General features: G+C 35.3%; 1 protein-coding gene across 1 annotated transcript in view; it reads right to left on the reverse strand.

The window, feature by feature from the left end:
• Positions 1-8674: 8674 nt before the first annotated feature.
• LOC108749299 (homeobox protein Hox-B3-like) overlaps positions 8675-19845 on the reverse strand; it is an 11342-nt gene continuing 171 nt past the window's right edge. Inside the window, exons 2-3 of the mRNA XM_018487898.1 lie at positions 19629-19840; positions 8675-8905 (exon numbers count right to left, since the gene is read on the reverse strand). Of these exons, the coding sequence (XP_018343400.1) occupies positions 8675-8905; positions 19629-19840 (443 nt within the window). The remainder of the gene's footprint in view (positions 8906-19628; positions 19841-19845) is intronic.

The following is a 19845-nucleotide window of genomic DNA, read 5'->3' on the forward strand; positions in this document are numbered from 1 at the left end:
ATGTGCCAAGTAATGAAATCGAATATAAAATTCTTTTAGCATTTTGCAAAGTAAAGGTCCTTCTTTAATTCTTTGCTGACTTTCTAACAATAGCTTGAAAGAAACTGTTCTGCTTTGCAGAGACGAGGAAAGATTTAAAGAAGTACTTTTGAAATTGCTTCCAGACAGTGATCTTATATTTAACAATTTACGTATTATTTTACTATTACTGTCTATAATAAGATATATTAATTAAAGAACAATAAATACTTTTTCTCTTTAAGATTTTCAAATCATACTTTTTAAGTTTTCTAAAATAAGGTTTGTAATTTATAAACATATACATTAAAAATATCTCACTATATTTGTTACATTGTTAGCGAGAAAATAATAAATATATATTCTAAAAAAAAAAAAGAAAAAAACTAGAATGCATTCCGAATAATGAGTTTGAAAATATATTCTCGCAAATTAACACACGCGAGGTTATTTTCGCATTTTTAAATGAAAAAAATCCCGAATGGAAAAATATTTCTATAAAATTGCACAAAGAAAAGGATATTGTATAATAATATTCCACGTTTCGCTAAATTATTAACGCGCAGGGTTCAGAGATCCTAATTAGCGAAAAAAAAAAAAAGAATTTTACTCTTCAGCAAACGAAGCCGTAAGTCTTAGACTTCGGTCATTGCTTTGTTCAGAATAACCAACGGCATTGAATATAAACGCGAGGCCCGAGCGCTAACTACATACTAGTATATTCGCACGTTGTCGATCTGTCCTGCTTTTCTGATCAAAACTTTTAAGCCATTTCTCTTTGCGTCATTCTGATTTTTATCCAAAAGTAGCACACGCTGCCTGTAATAACTGCGTAGAGAGAATAGATAGAGACAAGCGTAATTCCTCGCTCCAACAAAGACAGAGAGACAGAGAGAGAGAGAGAGAGAGAGAGAGAGAGAGAGAGAGAAGTTGCATCCCGATATTTATTCATCCAGTAGCATCGCTTTGCTGGCTGACTACGGTCTACTGTTTGTCACCCGGGTCCTCTCTCGCTCTGGCATTGTGTTCTTTCTTCCCCGTTCTTCTCTCGCCTATGTCTTCCGCTTCCTATCTCCCTCTACCTCTCGCTTCCAAATTTTGCCATGTCTCCCATACGACCCATACACCCCCGTTCATCCCATTGTCAACGGAATACTACTTCTCCATCTTCGTCGCTTTTCTCTCCCTCTCTTCGCGTCCGCATTTCTCTTTAAGCATATATATCCCTTTTCTACCTCGTTTCTCCTCTCCGATCCTCCGCAGGCTTCTGTGATCTTGCTTGCAGTCCCTTTATCTCTTCACGTCGTCCGTTTACGTTTCTAAGCGCACGGGCTACGGGCCGCTTCACTCCAATTCTCATGTATTTTTGGATGTAGCGCGTCGTGGAAAACGTGGTTCAACGACCCCCTTAGTTTCCGGACCAGAACGTGCCTACGTACGCGACCGCGCATCGACGAGAGAAATGTGGAAAATTGTGATTGATCGTCGTCGTACGTCGTACGAGTACTCGACGACACTACGGCGATTCTCCTAACGAGCCCTCAATATGCTTTCGGTTCCTTCTGCTTTACGGCCCGAGAAACGGTCCCTCGACCAAATGGCGCGAAGTGCATTGGAGTATATGCACGTCGATAGTTCCACCATCAGAATGTGCGGTCGAAAGTGCTCGTGTTCCAATTGTTTTCACAGTTCCTCGCGAATGGTGCTCGTGATGATGTATAATAAATAACATTTTTTTCTCTCTCTCAAATCTCACATTATATCAAAAAAATCCCGCACTCATCAATTATTTTCAAATCTTTTTTTAAAGATTAATTAAAATCAGAAATTCTATTATAAAAATGTCAAGACGGCAGCTTTTAATTTATAAATCGATTAAGTTATTTAACATTAAATTGTATAACTTATATATAATATTAGAAGTTACGCATTTGTTAAGTATTCTTAAATAATTAACTATCTAATGTAATGTTTTTTAATCAGTTTTGAGATAATCTGTATATAACGAATTTTAATGTGCGATAGAAATACTATGTCTAATTTCGTTTCATTTCAAGTAAAAAACCAATTAATAAACATGAACCTCATCAATAAATATAAATGGATGGGTTATTAAAGATTAGTATAAATGCGATGAGAGTTATTAGAATAATTGCGATTGAGCATTTTATCTATTTCTTATTGTTTTAAATATTTGAGAGCTTGTTTTACAAATTATGAGATAATCCCATAATTAATATCCTGTTGCACGATATAGCAAAATATCTCGATAAATGATGAAATTAGTAAACGATGCATCGATAATAAACTGTTTATAACTGTTCATAACTGCCTTTCTATTGTATCGTTATACGCGCAACAAATTGATTGATGATTATATAAATGTATACTAGCCTTGTATTAGCCCATCCATTTGAAGACAATGGATCTACGAGATGTTATATTTATTTTTCTCCTGCTCTCTCTCTCTCTCTCTCTCTCTCTCTCTCTCTCTCTCTCTCTCTCTCTCAATACATATACGAGTATCTATGTACTGTCTGTTCTATATATTTGATCCATTGCCTTGAATTAAGATAAAAGATAATATAATATTCACCGATACGATGCACAGCAGCGGAGTTGTAGATTACGTTGCAAACTACGTTGAACTGTAACATAAAGATAACATACAAGTTATAATAGCACTCAATTATAAGTCTAGGGATGGGAAGTAAGTAACGTCGCTACTTTTATCGTTACTTTTCATAATAACAATTTAGTAATGACGCTGCAATTTTTATGACGGTAACGGTAACTAATTAAAAGCTACGTTTAAGAAAATTACTTTTGAAAAGTAACTTGTTATTATTATGTGTTATTAAAAAAAGTAACACTTATTACTTGTACCTCTAAGTTAAACTCGTTACAAATAACAAGTTACTTTTATTTTCAATAAATAAGTTACCTTTCAAAAGTGACTGACCAACTGACCAGTTTTGATTTTTAATTAGTTATCGTTACCGCCGTAAAAAATTACAACGTTATTACCAAATTGTTATTATAAAAAATAACAATAGAAGTAACGGGGTTATTTACTTCCTAAGGACCTGATATTTAAACTTCAAATAAATAAATAAATAGTTATTGCACGCATTCTTTTTTTATTTCTTCAAATAGTTATTGAAATAATGACAGTTTTCCAAAAAATATTCTTTTTAACTTTTAATTTTTTCTTAAACTTTTATAAGATTTCGAAAGATGGAAGTGTGTTCTGTAATAATAACATGATTAAATTATCCAAATAAAAACTATTGAAATAGAGGCTATAAACCAGTCATATCGCAAGATAAGAAATACTCGTACTTGTATAAAATAAAAAAATTATTCACCTTAAGGTTGCTTCGTTCGGTGACTCTTCTTTCGAGTCTCCTCATCCTCTCAGATTTCTTCATTGCACTCGCTCACTCGCGGAAACACTGTCAATTATAATTGTGCAGTAATTATACAACAGAATAAAACGACACTCCCGATGTTAATCGTATGTCACACTTCACGATGCAAGATAAAAGAAGGAAAGTAAGAAAACTATGAGGTGCGTTCGATACCTGCGGTGTCTTGGAAATTAATGATGTATGAAGTTCAAGATAGAGAGGCAATCGAAAAATCAGTCAACTATATCATTTAACGACGCTACACTGTTATTGTTAAAAAAACAATGCACTCTCGCAATTTACAATGCAATTATTATCCCGTATTGCGAGCACGGCTACTACCTTTCGCCTAGTATTCCGTCGAAGATTGACCACCATGCAGCCGAAGATCGATAACTACCGAAATTGCCAGAATTGCCGAAATTGCCGAAACTGAAACTATCTCGAAGTGCTCTCTTTAAAAAAAAGACCAGGTCAGATATAGAGATTGCCACAATCTTGCTAGAGATTGCTATTATCAAATTTTGTACTGTTTTGCAGTGCAAAATTTGCGGTCTCTAAAAAAAAAAGAAAGTCATGATAAATTGAACCTTCTTGTTGAAGATATCTTTTCAAGAAAAATCAACGCACATACTTAAAAAATTTTGAGCGCTTAGCTACCGGAGATTTTTTTTACGCGCCGGAGAGCCGGAAATTTAATAAAAGAGCCGGACTATCCGGCGAAAAATCGAAGAGGTGACAACCGTGATTGCGAGCTAAGTGAATGTAGGAGATAAAAGATTAAAGATGAACTTGCGCGTGAATTAAATCGATTGATTCCCAAAAATACTCGTCTTACAATATTAATGTATAAGAAACGCCGAAGGGTAAGGTAATTTGAAATAAATCTCTCTCTTTCTAAAGTATCGAGTTGAAAATAGATGCTGATAGAGTCGAAAGGAGGAACTGATATGCTCAATTCACAAATAGAATTTTGTATGACTCAATTCTTTCTATACTGAAAGAAAAATATCGAAGTCTTTGCAAAGCAAATGCTACTTATTACGTTTCCTTCGATATTTATTACTTATGAAACAATTTGATTGTGATAACAGAATATACATTTCTGTGAAACATATCTCATTAATTGTAAAAAAAAAAAAAACAAAAACGAAATAGATGGCTAGAAATAAAATTTTATTTCGCCGTATTTCAATACAACGATTTATTCCAATGAAATAATTAATATATATTTCTCACAAATAAATTTTTAAGTATCTTTTTCTCAGTGTATAACGGAACATGCAGAGATGCAAAGATCAAAGAACGCGCTACCTATTCTTCTGCATATAATTTTACACGGAATAGCATGAAATTGATTGATTACGAAAAACGATAGTTGAATAACGCGAACACCAGTCGCAAGATATATAATCATACAGAATGATACTCAGAAATTATTTTGCGAAAAGACCGTTCGACGTCTCTGCGAGTACTTGTCGCGACTACGTCTTGAGAGAAAACAAGATTCCGCTATTGCCATTGCCTGCTGCACGACTGGAATCACGCCTCGCGCGAACGTAAACAAAGCAAAACAACGATGCACCGTAAACTGTCGAGCGCTCTGTAACAGCTATTACGAATATATTTAACGTATTACCGAGTAAGTCGCGAATGTTAATTGATCGCACAAACTGGTACTAATTATTCATTCGTAAGGAATGATCGCTTTTCGAGAAATAGTCCGCTGATTGCGGAGTATTTTCGTACCGCTATTTTTCTGCTGAATCTTGTCGTGCAAGTGAAATAGTTGTAACTACAAATAAAAAATGCAGCGAATACTGTACATCGCGAAAAACGAGCATCGAATAACGAGAGCCGTGTGTGATGTTTAAATTTATTACATTTAATAAATTCATGATATATATATGTATGTACATAAAAAATATTATAGCATGTAAAATAATAACATTTCAAGAATAATTTTACGCGGATTGAATTCTCTACCCGTTTTTTTTTTTAAAGTAGGAAATATTTAATACAATAACAGTATCGATATATTTTTTTGTTTAACAAATTTATCTCAAAACTTTTTTATAGGATTTGACAAATAAATAAAAATTGATTTCTATTTTTATTTAAAATGTATTAAAAGTAATTTCAATAAATACTAATATTCGAGGGGGAGGAAAAGAGTTGATAATAACATATAAAAAAGTGAATAATTTTTTATTCCATTATTGCCTGATACTTTTTAGGCTTTCTTTCCCTCTCAGATTTTATTGCCGCACTCGCTTACGAAAATACCGTTAATTACGATTGTGCATGAATCATTATAGAATACGATACAATCGTATGGATCTTTCCACGACATTCCCGAAATTAATCACGCGTGATATTTTATTACGCTCGATGGATCATCCGAAAATATACAATTGAAATTCAGTATTGCACACGTAATAAATACGGAACACATAAATCTCGCGAGAAACATAGCTATTATTAATAAACGAATAATTGTTAATTATCAAGGCTTTCTGTAACTTGAATCGTATAATTCAATGATTCGTGAATTACTCCCTGCTCGATCTGACAATGATGCGGCAAATTACGTTTAATTAAGCGGAAAATTCAACACGCGAAGCGAGATATATCCGAACGAGATATATCGTCGAAGAAGTAATAATTGCCTGTAAATGTCACAACGAAATTTATGATTCCCGTATCCGTACAATGCCAGTTTAGAGAAATTAAGTATCTACTTCGAAAGAGCTTCGATTACAAAACTTGGGATGTAATTGCGAGAGTCAATCAATCTCAAATACTGACAATCGACAATTATTTTGGGAACAATCGCGAGCTGAGCAATAATTCGTGTTTGCTCGTGCGGTATACAGGCTTACCGTTGCATAGACTGAATCACCTTGTTTACGGTTAAGCGCGAGATTTGAGCGGAGACGCGAGCCGCTTCGTGTACTGTTGTTTCATTATCCTACGAGACGTGGTAGTGGCAGGTACAGCGAAACACTAAATGCACGATCTTTCGTTACGAATAATTTGTCAGTACCATCTCGCTATTAGACAATTGTCACGATTTATTTCAAAACGCGTTAAATATTTCAAAGCGACGGAATAAATTCACTCCACTGGTTAGATATAAATGGAGCAATGTAATAACCCAATCGTTGGAATTAAATAACGTTTCGTTATTTTTAATTTCCATGTGTGAAAAATGTAATTCAATTCATTTTTGTGGTTAGTTTCAAAGTAAGTGATGTACATATTAACGTATTGCATTTAGTAAAAAATAAACTAAATTGGAGTCAAATTTCATATATTTTCTCTTGAATTAAATTATTTAACTCTATTGTTTTAAGTGAATGGAAAACATATTAAATAGAGGAGCAATGGCGACTTACAGAAATGATTGAAAATAATTCAAATTACAATTTGACATTATAAATTTCACACTGTAATCTCGTCATTTGAGGTTCGTTATAAAATATAATATAAATTAGGAATATTACATGTAAATTTTTTATATTTTTACATTCAAACAATAATACTTGAGCAAAGCGATACAAACTGTCCCATAAATCACCGCATTATTTCTCGCGAAATGCGATCGTCTTTTACGAATAAATATCTACACGGAGAGGATTTTCTTTTAAAATTTACCCTGAAAATATGGTAATTGTAGTACAATACAAAATACTTTAAAGATTTTTACTGTTGATGTACTTCAGTAAAATTAATCAAACTTATTTTATACTTTATTGCAGTTTTATTCATGAGAGAGATTTACATTAAAATTCTTCGAAATATAATGTTGTCCCGACGACTATCATATTTTCAGGGTAAATTCTAAAAAAAATTCTCTCCGTGTATAATCGACTTATGCAATTGATGTATTCACGATTTATTTTGTAAATACGTTAAATATTATAACAGCTGTCAAAGTGCTCAGCGACGTATGGCGACGTTGTGTTTCACGGATAGTTGTTTACCTTTGCGCGGCTAAACTTGAGCCAAGAGACAGCGATGAGATTATAATGTTTATTGTCCCTAAATTGCTGTAGCGACAAGTACTTCGCGAAGAACGCGATCTTTCCTTACAAACGTTCGCTATGAATTTAACAATTGTTAGTAGATATACTCAATTAATAAGTTCAAAATAATCAACTCTAAATGTGTGATCTTTTGTTATAAATTTTGTTATAAATGTCAGTACCAACCCACGCGACTAAATAAATTGTCAATAATTTATTTCATACAAAAAAAAAACGATTTTATATTTACAAATTTAGGTAAATACAGGTTTGAAAATAATTTTGTTGTACCATTAAAATAATTACGTAGAAAATTCAAGCATGATGGGTAATGTTGCAAAAAGTTTTAACGTTTTAGTAATCAATTTCAGCTTACATAATTATTTTGATAGTCCCTGGATAGTAACCAACACAATTATTTTTAGATCTTTATCTAACTAAATTTAAATACTTCAGCAAAACAATTTTTCCCAACAATGTAGCGCAACACGTATTTCGAGGTGATGACATTATAAATTCATTAGCACGTGGATCTCATAATCAATTTCGACGCTCGTTTTATTATAAAAATTTATGCTATTGTCGAATACGTACATTTTAAGGTATAAATTTTCATCTTGCGTTCAAATTACAAGAATTGAATGAGCAGCGCGAATTCTTCCGCGAATCGTTACGTTACCTCTCGATCGTTCCAACACAATCGTTCGTTACGAATAATCTATAACCACAGTCCGCCCGATCGATCAACGTTCATAATTTACTCGGTAAATATATTAAATATTTTGGTAATCCGTTACAGAACCGCTCGGCAGCGTATGGCGTGTAATTGTATTTCAAGCTTGTATTTACGTTCGCGCCGCAAGATTCGAGCCAGCAGCTAGCACCGTAATGTTATTACACTTATTACCTTTCGAGATGTCGCGTTGTAACGACAAATACTCGGAGAAGAACGTGATCCCTGCGACAACTTGCTGCAAACTTAACAGTAGCAGTTAATATACAGTAGCGGTTAATAAATTTGAAATGTGAATTAACTCCGAATCGACTATAGTCGTAATTATTCTCGTAATGTAACATTTATCCAATATAAATTCAGCGTTTGTACATCGGTAGTGTAAGACGCATTCTCAACAATCAATCGATTCACTTGGTGCTTTATCTTCAATTTTACATTTTTACATTTATTCACTTAACTCGCAGCACGAAATAGTAATCACTTCAACAATCGCGAGAGCATATAAGCTTTTTTAGCGACAGGTGCAGCGTCGCCGCAGGTGAGGTTGGTTGTGCCACTTTCTGATTGCTTTCACCTTGAGATTCGTACATTGCGTTAATTTCCAAAGGCGTGTTCGGATTCCCACCCGGGTGTTCTCCGAGTGTCGTGTCATCCTTGTTTAACGTTCGGTAAATAACAAGGATGATGACCTGGGTGTCACTCTGGGTGGGAATCTGAACATAACAATCATCATAAATGTATCATAAATGTCGAATGAACACTGTAGCTTTATGCAATTTCTCTTTTTATATCCTGTTCTTTCGTTGTGAAATACGATATACGATTAATATCCGGAGACTTATTTTGCTGTGTAACTAATACGCGGTCCTTAATTTGATAATATTTCGCGAGTATGTGATGCGCAATAAAAGGATCTAAGAGGATGGCGAAACCTGAGAGGCGTCAGGTGTCGACGAAGCAATCAAATATGAATAATTTATTTTATGTATTATTTAGCTGGTGTGATACCAATCATTTATCACCATTTATTTAGATCGTGTATATTTTTAATATTTAAAATAAGAATTAAAGGATAAAGGATCTTTTATCTTTTATCTTTTGAAATTTGCAAACGTATGCTAAAATCATATTTAAAAAAATTACAGTTATTTTAGTAAATAGTTATTTGAAAAAACAAAGAGATTTCATCTACACATTCAATAATTACTTTTTAAATATTAGTTACTTAATCATTGTTATTAATTTGTATGTTATCTTTGTGTTACAATTGAACGCATAGTTTGCAACGTAATTTACAATTGCCGCTGTTGCTCATCGTATCGGTGTGAGTGACAAATTAGTTTTCACTTTAAATCGAGGTAATAGATCTGTGAAAATAGGAATTACGTGTAAAATATGCGTAATTCCTATGTAATTCCTATGTAAACGTATGCATATTAAGTTGCGAAGATATGTATAGATATAGAATATTTTATCTCCTAGATTTATTAGCTCAAAATGGATGGATTACAATCTATAGATTACGATCTATATTTAATTCTGAAGTATTAAGTATTCCTGTAATTATTCACCTCGATTTATTGTGCGTACGAGAATGCACTTGCACGCGTACGAAGCTTATGGAACAGAACTCGTTATACTGATGAATTATTTATTGACACTTCGGTATCTCCTTATATAGCAGAATAATCAGATATTTGCAATTTGTAGGCAATCTCGCAAACAAATAATAAAATGATAGAGAAAATTTCACGAGTAGCTAATTGATAAAAATTGATAAACAGTATTATTGTAAATTTTACAAAAGGGATATTATTTTCAAATTTAATAAAAATATTAAGATCTACATTTTTTAAATAAGAAAATTACTTGCTGTACAAAAGTACATTTTTTAGAACAATTTATAAGATGGGATTAAGGATATTGTGAGATAAAACATAGTTTATTAATAATATTATTTGAATAATTTTAATATCAAGCATATTTATAGTTGATTGAATTTTCAAGTTTAAGTTGATTGAATTTTTGAGTATTTGTATTATGAAATGGAAATGCATTCATATTTACAAAAGTCGATTTAAAGAAAGTCAATATTTAAAATATTTTATTTCCTTTTTTTCAATCCCTATTTCAATATACATATTTATGCAAGGTTTGCGATTTTGACTTTTCAATATCAAATATCCTCTTTTCAGGATTAAAAATGATACACGTCGGTTCATTTTTTATAACCGTAATATTTAGAAAAATTTTGAACATGGACATATCAAGTATAAATAAAACAAGAATTGAAAATATTACAGTTACATATCGTGTTCCAACTAATTGATTTAACCAAAAACGCAATAATTATTAATTGTATTTATTTTTATTAACGCGGAGATTTTATTGTAATTTTTTATAACACATTTATACTTATTAGTAATTTAACTTTACGTCAGTTAAATGACACGATTGAATAAATATTTCATGGCGGAGCAAAATTTTTTAAAATAAATTATCTCGTAATTAATGAATTATATTAAAATTAGTTAAAATTAATTATATTAGTTGGAATAATTATATTAGTTGAAACGATATTAAATGTAAAGTATTAATTTTGAATATATATAGACAATATAATAAGCACGAATATTTATTAGCATTTAGTGCTTGATGTATTACGTAATTATGCAATTTATGAAAATTAATAGGAAATAATAGAGACCTTTAGTTTTTCTCAATACTTTTTCTTGTACGTAGAATCGTCATGCGAATGTAAAAATGAAATCAAATTGACCTATCATATAAATAATACAGATCCGAGTAGATTGAATTCAACCACGTGCGTTACGTCCAATTCAAGATTAATGATCGCGATGCACATTAAATCCATGCAAGCGTGTTACAATACAAATTATACAATTCTCACGAACGCGTTAAATTGCTACCCACTTATTAGTACTTAATATACCTTGGTCATTGCATAACTGTAAAATGAACGTTCGAACGTATTTTACTTGCCGCCTTCTTCTTATTTGATGAAATTATCGGCACGTAAATTGATGTAGCGTTGAGTAACAAGCGTGTTTCTGACGCTTCGTTTCTGCAACTCTCGCGCGAAACCATCGTCGGTTGAGATATCGAACGTATCGATGCGCGGTCGATTTCTTCATAGATACGGGAATCGTGGCCCTTTGATCGCTGCGGAAATGGGGAAGAGGACAAGAAAGTGGGTAGACAGTGGAGCAGGTTGTAAAGAGTTGAACGGTTCAGAGGCAAAGCGCGGAAAATTAAAACGGACCACAGAGAGGAACGAGTTAGGTCGTTTTCCACCTCTTTCCCACGAGCCTTTTATCCTTTTCTCATCCTCCCGAGACTGCGGCACGTTCACGTGTAACGTGCATTATTCTATAAAATTAATAAAGATCAAACGTCGTTGTAAACGACGTTAAGAGCGATGCTATTATAAATAAAAGTGATTAGAGATGGAGCAATCGTAGGAAACAGATTTTTCTCAGATTTGCCTCCTTCACATTGAAGCGTTTTAATCTTAATAAAATATCATTTTTCATACACTGATATGTATTTTTACCAAAATTTGTTTATAGATTTCATTAATAAATATTTACTTCGCGAAGCTAATATAAATTAAAAACTAGCCACTACCACCAGTGGTATGTTCACCCGTTGAAACTGCCAATTTGGTAATTTCCTATCTTTGTTTTCGATTAGTGAAAAGTTATATTGATATTATTTGTATCGTTAAAATTATATATTTATATTTATAGTCACACATTTTCAATATTCTGTACTGTATAAACGTCTAATGCAAAAAGGAAAAAAATTGTAATAATTAGCGAAACCAAATAGCACCATTCTGGCGATTCTAATGGACTTCAATCTAACATTTTATTACTGCAAGTCGTTAAATAATCATATCTTTTAAGTAAAATGTTTTAAAGTCATCACACTTTGTCGTGTTAATGAAAGGTTAATACAATTTAGCGTAATCACACGCGTGAACGAAGAGATTAGATTCCGGACGGCGTTATTCTCCAACTGTAAGCCGAACGTAATACAAGGTCGAGTGGCGCACGGGGACAAATTGACCTCCGTAGTTTAATGGTACGGCCAGCTTCGAGTAGTTGTAGCTCGGTAGATAATGGAAGCGATGGTATAGTCCAATGATAATATTCCGAAGTCACAACGCCGCCGTACCTCCGAAGAAGGAAGAGTAGGAAAATGGGTCGCACCCCCGGAAACAACCCCGCCGCTTTTGTCGACGTGAAAACGGGACGTAAATGGATCGTATAATCGGTACCGCTGTTAATTCGCGGAGTTAAAAAAACGCCGCTGAGAACTCCTCGACAAGATCGATCGCGTTACGATAACGTCAAAACTAATAGAGTGATCGAGCAGTGCGGCAAATTTTTATGCGCTTTTATTGATTTCAACTCGATCTAACAGTCGTTATCTATAGCTTTCCATTGTTGTCACACTCATCTTATTTGGTATTGCATATTTTTTTTTTTTTCCTACAATTTCATGAAAAAGGTAATCTTGCTTCATGCATTATATATGTGCGTGTGGAACGTATAGCGTACGTAAATATATTACATTCTGCAATTATTATATTATTATATAGCGTGAGGAATTAGAACACGTTCACTCTAGGGCACATATGCATAAAATAACGATTCCGTAAACATGAACACTTATAACATTAGCTTTTAATTATATAAAATATTTGAACAGTTAATTCGGAATATATATATCTCGAAATTGATTACACACGGAGATACATTTTGCGAATGTGCGTTCATAAAATCTGAAAGACAGCGAGGTCGTCGCTTTTGAGCGTAATAATTCAACAAATTGATATTTCTTTGAAAGCGCGCTGCCGACATGGAAAGAGAAATAAAAAAGAAAAAAAAAGAAAAAAAAATCTAGTTGGGGTCGGGAATAAAGAAACGACGGAAAAAAAAGAGGAGACGAGAGCAATGGAATCAAGGGAATACGGAAAAGCGTAAAACGTCCTTGGCGCGCTCACCTGCATAGCTACACTTAGAATCTTGGTAATCATCCACGCGTCACAAAAGGAGGAAATTTGTACTCTATCTCTTTGCAAAATAATTTTTATTCTTTCGGCGTTTCATCCCTTTTCGTTGGAACGTTAATTCCGTCGTGAAAAGTAATAATCGAGCGAAAATAAGGCCGGACGTTCCTGTCTAAAAGCTACTCTATAACTAATATCAATACCGGTTCGTCTTTCCGAAGTTATCAAATTACCGCGCAGAGATGTCTTATCTCGTGGGCGTATAACAGAGTAAAGAGTGAATTGATGAGGCAGGCAATTAAAGTCAGACTAAAACGAGCGATATATAAAAGCCATTATGAAATGGCATCGGTTACATTTGGACTCGTGACCGAGCTTGTACATTTTGCACACAAATGGAAAATTAAACAAGTCTGTGTAATGTGATCAATTCCCCGGAAATTATATTTAGTATACTCGACGATGTTTCGTCCAGTTAAGTTTATGTCAAGCTTAATTAAGCCGCCGATCTAACTTGGTATGGGTGAATTTTATTATTCTCGCGTATACGCGTATACGCGTATTGAATGAAATGCGTATTAAAGTTATGAGCATATACGCCATTGAATATCTGGCTACTAATATTCCGGTCAAAGAGGCGGAAATTATTTCATGAATGTGCCATGTTGAACGTATGATTGGGTCACTGCATTCGGATCTGTATCGAGCAATACATCTCCCTCTCCTTCCTATGCCATTGTACGTTCAATCTATGTCGCTGAGATGGCTGTCGCTGTCACCGTGTTTCTATTTGGTCGATAATTTCGCACGCGTGAATGTAACGCAACTGTATAAATATTATGCGTCCCCTCCCCCTCACGGGGAGAACGCGATTAAACGCAAAAGAGAGAGCCGATAGAGTTGGAAAAATATATATACACCCACACACACACACACACACACACACACACACATATATATATATATATATATGTATCGTACGCGCCATTCGGATTTATCGTTGGTCAGTACACGATTCAATTTACGCTCTCAGATATCTTGCAGAAACACGACCTGGCGCAATGCCACTATGCAATATGTCCATTCTGTTTTTGACTCTTTCCTCGTACTTCCTCTTTCGGTCCGAAGCTTTTGCTAGGCAAATATGTCGCGATGCTATCTCGACGCGCGCGGCCGGCAAAAATCCGGTGCTCCACTCTCTGACCACCACACTCGCCGTTTGCACCGTCGTCCTCCTTTCAAATAAAGTGACGCCGAGGTGTAACCCGGAATTTGTCAGACTCCTAAGCGGAAAATTTACTTCCATTGCTTCAAATGTTCTTTAAAAAAGTTTGCCATCTCCCTTGCCACTCCGTTCCTTGTAGGATACTACTTTTTTTTTACAAAAAGATTTCCATAAAAGAGAGCGTTTCGTGATTTACATAGGAAAGTAAAAAGATGATAAAATTGAAAGATTTATTATTTTATTTTATCATAACAGAGAGAGAGATTTTGAGTAATCATGTGGAATACGGGTAAGAAAATATTTTTCGGAAATATATCCACGATATATTATCGGGAGTCTAATCTTTCTTATAACATATACCAGATGATAGATCTTTTCATTTTCAATCACATACGTGGACGCGAACGCATTTTTGAACAAATATAGCCCTTCGTAACAGTTATAAATAGATGATCAGGAACGTATATATCCGAGGAAGCTGTAAGAGATGCCAATGTCTTTCCAATACTAGATAAATCGCATAAAAAGCTGCTTTAAAGTCGGCTTCGAATGGCCGATATGGGAAACGTATTTCGATCTTTATTCTTTTGTTTTGCGAACCAAGCAACGCTCGCGAATAAAGATATAACATTGCGATAACATTTTTGTGTTAATACACGAAAGTGCGTATTATGTGAAATTTGCGAAACGTCTGTTTACGAAAACTTCTAAATGAATAAATAATATTAGCGAGATTGAATCGTGGATATCATAATGCGTGCAATTCGGCAAATACTTTATTTTCAAGGAAAACATAATAATCCGTTCCATTAATCAGACAAAATTTATGAAACAATGTAAATACTGGTTACAAATATACCGATGACCAAAATTCGAAATATAGCGCGGTTAATTCAGGTGTAGTATTTATATTTCGATTCGGCACGGTTATGAGTACAAAACGGAAATCAATTTCCCGAGGGCAATAGAGTTTATTATATTTTGTAAGAAAATCTAAAGGAACAAGGAATTTTCTGATTAAAATTTCTTGAGAAAAATCTAAAGTCTTTCTTTCTGAGATTTTTCTTTCTTTTAAATATTACGGGCAGTAAAATAACGTCGAGTATTTTCAAAAATTATACGCTACACTCTAAACAACAGCGTATAATTTTTAATGTATGCTGGTAATATAAATATATATATGCTACGGTAGTGTATGAACTAAAATAAAGTAGACGGGGTTAGATAAATATAAATACTTAGTGTATATTTCTATACAAAGATACACAAGAAATATGTTGAAACTACTTGGAAATCAACAATTTTACAAAGTAAAGTGGGTACACATTTCTTGACTGAAATTAATTACTTCGAATCGCGAGATGCATTTGCGCTTTGTAGTTTACTCGAGTTTAAAACGAAGAAAAAAAATTTACGACAAATTTCAACATTTATAAAAGGCGATAATTTCACAAAAGGTATTGTGTGTGCATCGTGTCCACATTCTATCGTTCCCTTAATGCGAGTTTTCCCGTAGCAAGTTCGGAAAGGGAGGTGGCTCCCGGAGCAGACATTACGCGGAATTAAAAAAGGAAGCCATCTCGATTAAGCTAACAGTGACTGCGGAGGCGTTACGCTCCCCCGACAGTATTACTTCCGGATAATTACGTGAAATTTTACACGGTTCATTGGTTCGCTACTTCAGTGCGGTTCGATCACTTTTAGAGTACAGATATGGTCTCTTTGGATTTTTTAAAACATATTGAAAGACTTTTGTGCACATACAGTACGCATATATACATGTATGCGGCATTCTACGATAGATTGTGTGCATTTTCTTTTTCTTCTATTTTCCTTACCTAAACAATAACAAAATTATTGCAAACTAATATCAAGTTAATGGAATAATTAGGTATGTGGTGTTGATTATACGAGTTATTACATGATGTGGCAATATTGATATAACTAGATGTTTAATTAATGTAATACTCGTTTAAATGAAAATGGACCGATGGGTTCGTTCATCCGGGCAATTTCTTCTTAAGTAAATCAAAAGTAAAAGTTTGTTCCCCACTCAAGTTTGTTTCCCACCGTCCGTCCCTATTAGCGAAGAATGAACTCTCTTCTTATTACGACAACCAGTTTAAGCTAGTCTCACATTATACGCGGACGAGGAAGGGAGTTCAGCTAGTGCGTATATATCCCGAACCGGATTTGTTCGGTCGTTCGCCCTTCTGTCCGCGGTCCTGCACCTGCTCCGAGTATGGTCGGTGCATGAAAAAGCGCATCCGTACAATCCGAATGAACGAACGAACGAACGAACGAACGAGCAAACAAAGAGAGCTCGGTCAGTGCAGTCAAGTGCACTGTATAGTTTACGTCAAGATCGTTGAAGCATTTTTTTCAGCACGGCATCTCTTTTCACGAATTTATTCTTGTACGTACTCACATCGTGAGTTTTTCTTATCTATCTTTCTTTCTTTCTTTTCTTTTCTTTTCTTTTTTTTTTTTTTTAAGAAAATATAGACATTATCGAAAATGGAATAATAAAGACAAATTTCACCGAGGTGGCCAGCGATACTTGGATTACCGCAAAAGTTTCTGTTTCATGAGCTTCGCTGTCTACCGAGCTTTCCTCCGCAGCCGCTTTCCTTCGTAGCATCTGATATAGGGAGCTGGAAGATTCAACAGACCGAGTTCAGCATTACGGATTAATATTCTCTGGAGGAAGCACGTAACCTCGCGCCGTCGAGCTCTCGTTATTACCGTCTGTGGTGTCGAATGAGATGCCTCTCGCGCGAGGCTGCAGCCCTATATTCCGAATTCTCTAGCGAAGTTCCCTGGCGAACGCGAAGCTCGCGTGCTCATCGCGTTCAGGGTACGCGCTTTCCTTTCATAGTTCTTTCTCCGTGTCTTTTGATCCGCGTCGTCGTGCAGTGAAGCGAGAATCGTCCGTACTCGTAATTTATTCTCACAGTCAAGTAAATTAATTATTTGCACGCCAACGCTCACACTTGACGGAGTCGAATTCGTGAAATGCGCCGATGTGTAACGCGCTTTACGGTTTACAGCAGTCAATTTTAATTATTGTAAACTTCATTTTTATTGACAAAAAAGAAAAATGGATCGATCAACAGTTGGCATTTTTTTTTTATCAACGAATGTCGCCGATGACACAATAACGTTAATCTGATAAAATTTTCATCGAGCATTCGCGAATGCCGGATATAATATCTTAATGAAAATAATTGAGGCGTATACATGTACATACGATCGTAAGAAAATATCGAACGAAAAAGTATTCAGCGCGAACTACACGTACAAAACACGCGCGCGCGTCGTTAGCATGATATACAAAATTAAAATTTCAATGGTAGGGCATCGGAATTACGATGCGATATTTTCTCGAGGAGGCACGTAACAGCCGGGGCTGTCGTGTTTCGTTATCATTGTCGGCGGCGCCGAGTAGGACACGCCACCTCCTCTCTCGCTCTATAATCCACCTCGTGCTCCAAATTCTTTATTAAACGCCTAAGAGATTTATTCGAAACTATGCTCGAGATTCCATTAAACCGGCTTAATAACATTCGTTCTTAACGCGAACGATTGTCTCGATTTAGAGTAAGATAAAAACTTTAGGAGTGGTTTGGAAATGTGCGCGTCACGCTCCTACTCTTTTCAATTTCGCGATATGCGTGGATCTGTTTTATTATTTTAGAAATAATTATACTAAAATGCAAATTATGTTACGCAAAAAAAAAAAAACACATAAAAAAGGACTGCGACCGTATTTTTCTTTCCGCCCGAACATGACGCGTATCTCATATAGTGTTTTAAATATTGTACATACAAATCTAACCACGCAATGCAATGATTTTGATTCGCGCATTCGTCGCAAAAAAATACTACCTTTCGAAATATACCACACGAAAAAAAAAAAAATCTTAATTTCAAAGAAGTATCTCTCTGCTCGTATTAAAAAAAAATTATTCCTTTGGATCAATAAAAATTTCTTTGAAAATACATCTTATTTTCAAAGAAATTTTCATTGATCCAAAGAAGTAATTTTTTTTTTTTTAATACGAGCAAAGAGATATCTCTTTGAAATTGAGATTTCTCTTTTTCAATACATGTATATACCTTGCCATATAAGAGTTTATTTTATTTCCAAACGCGATTGGATATAATTTTACAATGACTTTGAAAAACGCTCTTTACAGAATGCTTTGTTCAAAGAGCATCGCCGTCTCTTCTGGCTTGCAGAACCCTTTACAGCGTCCTTGCGATACCTTGCGAATTTCCTGCGGGATAATAAACGAACGCTTTGTAAATAGATGCGCCTCATTTCGTTTTTCTTTCGACATATTCTTCGCGAATTCTCGAAACGCAATGTATTTATGACATTCCAACGGCCGAGATTGGAATTCCATTAAAGTTAAATGCTCCGAATGTTAAACGTTAAAATGTCGAATTTAATATTATAATATTCCACATAATTACACAACAATGTAACAACATCAATGAATGGTAGAAAATACCACAAGTGCCTAATTTATAATTACAAACGTTCTCTGTTTAAAACAAAATGTATGACAGATTTGGTATTAAAACAAAAATGTGTGCGGACTGAAAAGTAGATATTAGAAGTTGTAACGCTACGCTATTCGGGCATTGAAATGGTTTGTTAAATTTATAAGTATACACGGCGCTTAGTTTTCTCTCGAATATAAAAGATAATGATACATTTCTCGTCGGCACGGCGTCGCGAAAACGCGTGCAGGAAACTGCAAACGACGCCTTATACACGTAATCTCGTGGTATCGTGAACGGCATTCCACGCGGGTTGGCGGTATTATTACACTTTATACCGTATACGATAACTCATAATCTCTTTTGCAGTAAAACTCCGAGAAAGTCGCGCGAATTCTTTTCCGATGCGCCGTGTAATTCGCTCCGTAATGTTCTCCCGCCTCCGGTCGTGGCGGGCAGAAGTCACGTAGCTGCATTTAGCCAGCATCCTCGCCGCGGTCGGCGCGACGCGACGCGACGCGACGCGGCGCGGAGGCACGACCGAGCGGTGTGCAGCGCGGCGCGGAGGCGAGAGGTCTCTGCACTCTCGCGGCCTTCGTTTGTACGCGTATCGTTCAGCGTACGTACCTACGTACGTACATATACGTAGTATATACGTACGCACTTGTCGTGGATTTTCACGAGGCCGTACGGTGCATCCGCTCGTCGAAGCAACGAGCAACGAGCGACGCGGCAGCGACGTAGGACGCGTGGCGTGCGCATGCGCCGTTAAACCACCGCCACCATCGTCGCTGCTGCTGCCGCCGCCGCCGCCGCTGCCGCCGCCGCCGCCGCTGCTGCTGCCGCTTCCAGGCGTCGCAGCACCGTTCACGCTGCCTCGC

Source organism: Trachymyrmex septentrionalis, unplaced genomic scaffold (genome assembly GCF_001594115.1).
Source record: "Trachymyrmex septentrionalis isolate Tsep2-gDNA-1 unplaced genomic scaffold, Tsep1.0 scaffold29, whole genome shotgun sequence".
Classification (NCBI taxonomy): Eukaryota; Metazoa; Arthropoda; class Insecta; order Hymenoptera; family Formicidae; genus Trachymyrmex; species Trachymyrmex septentrionalis.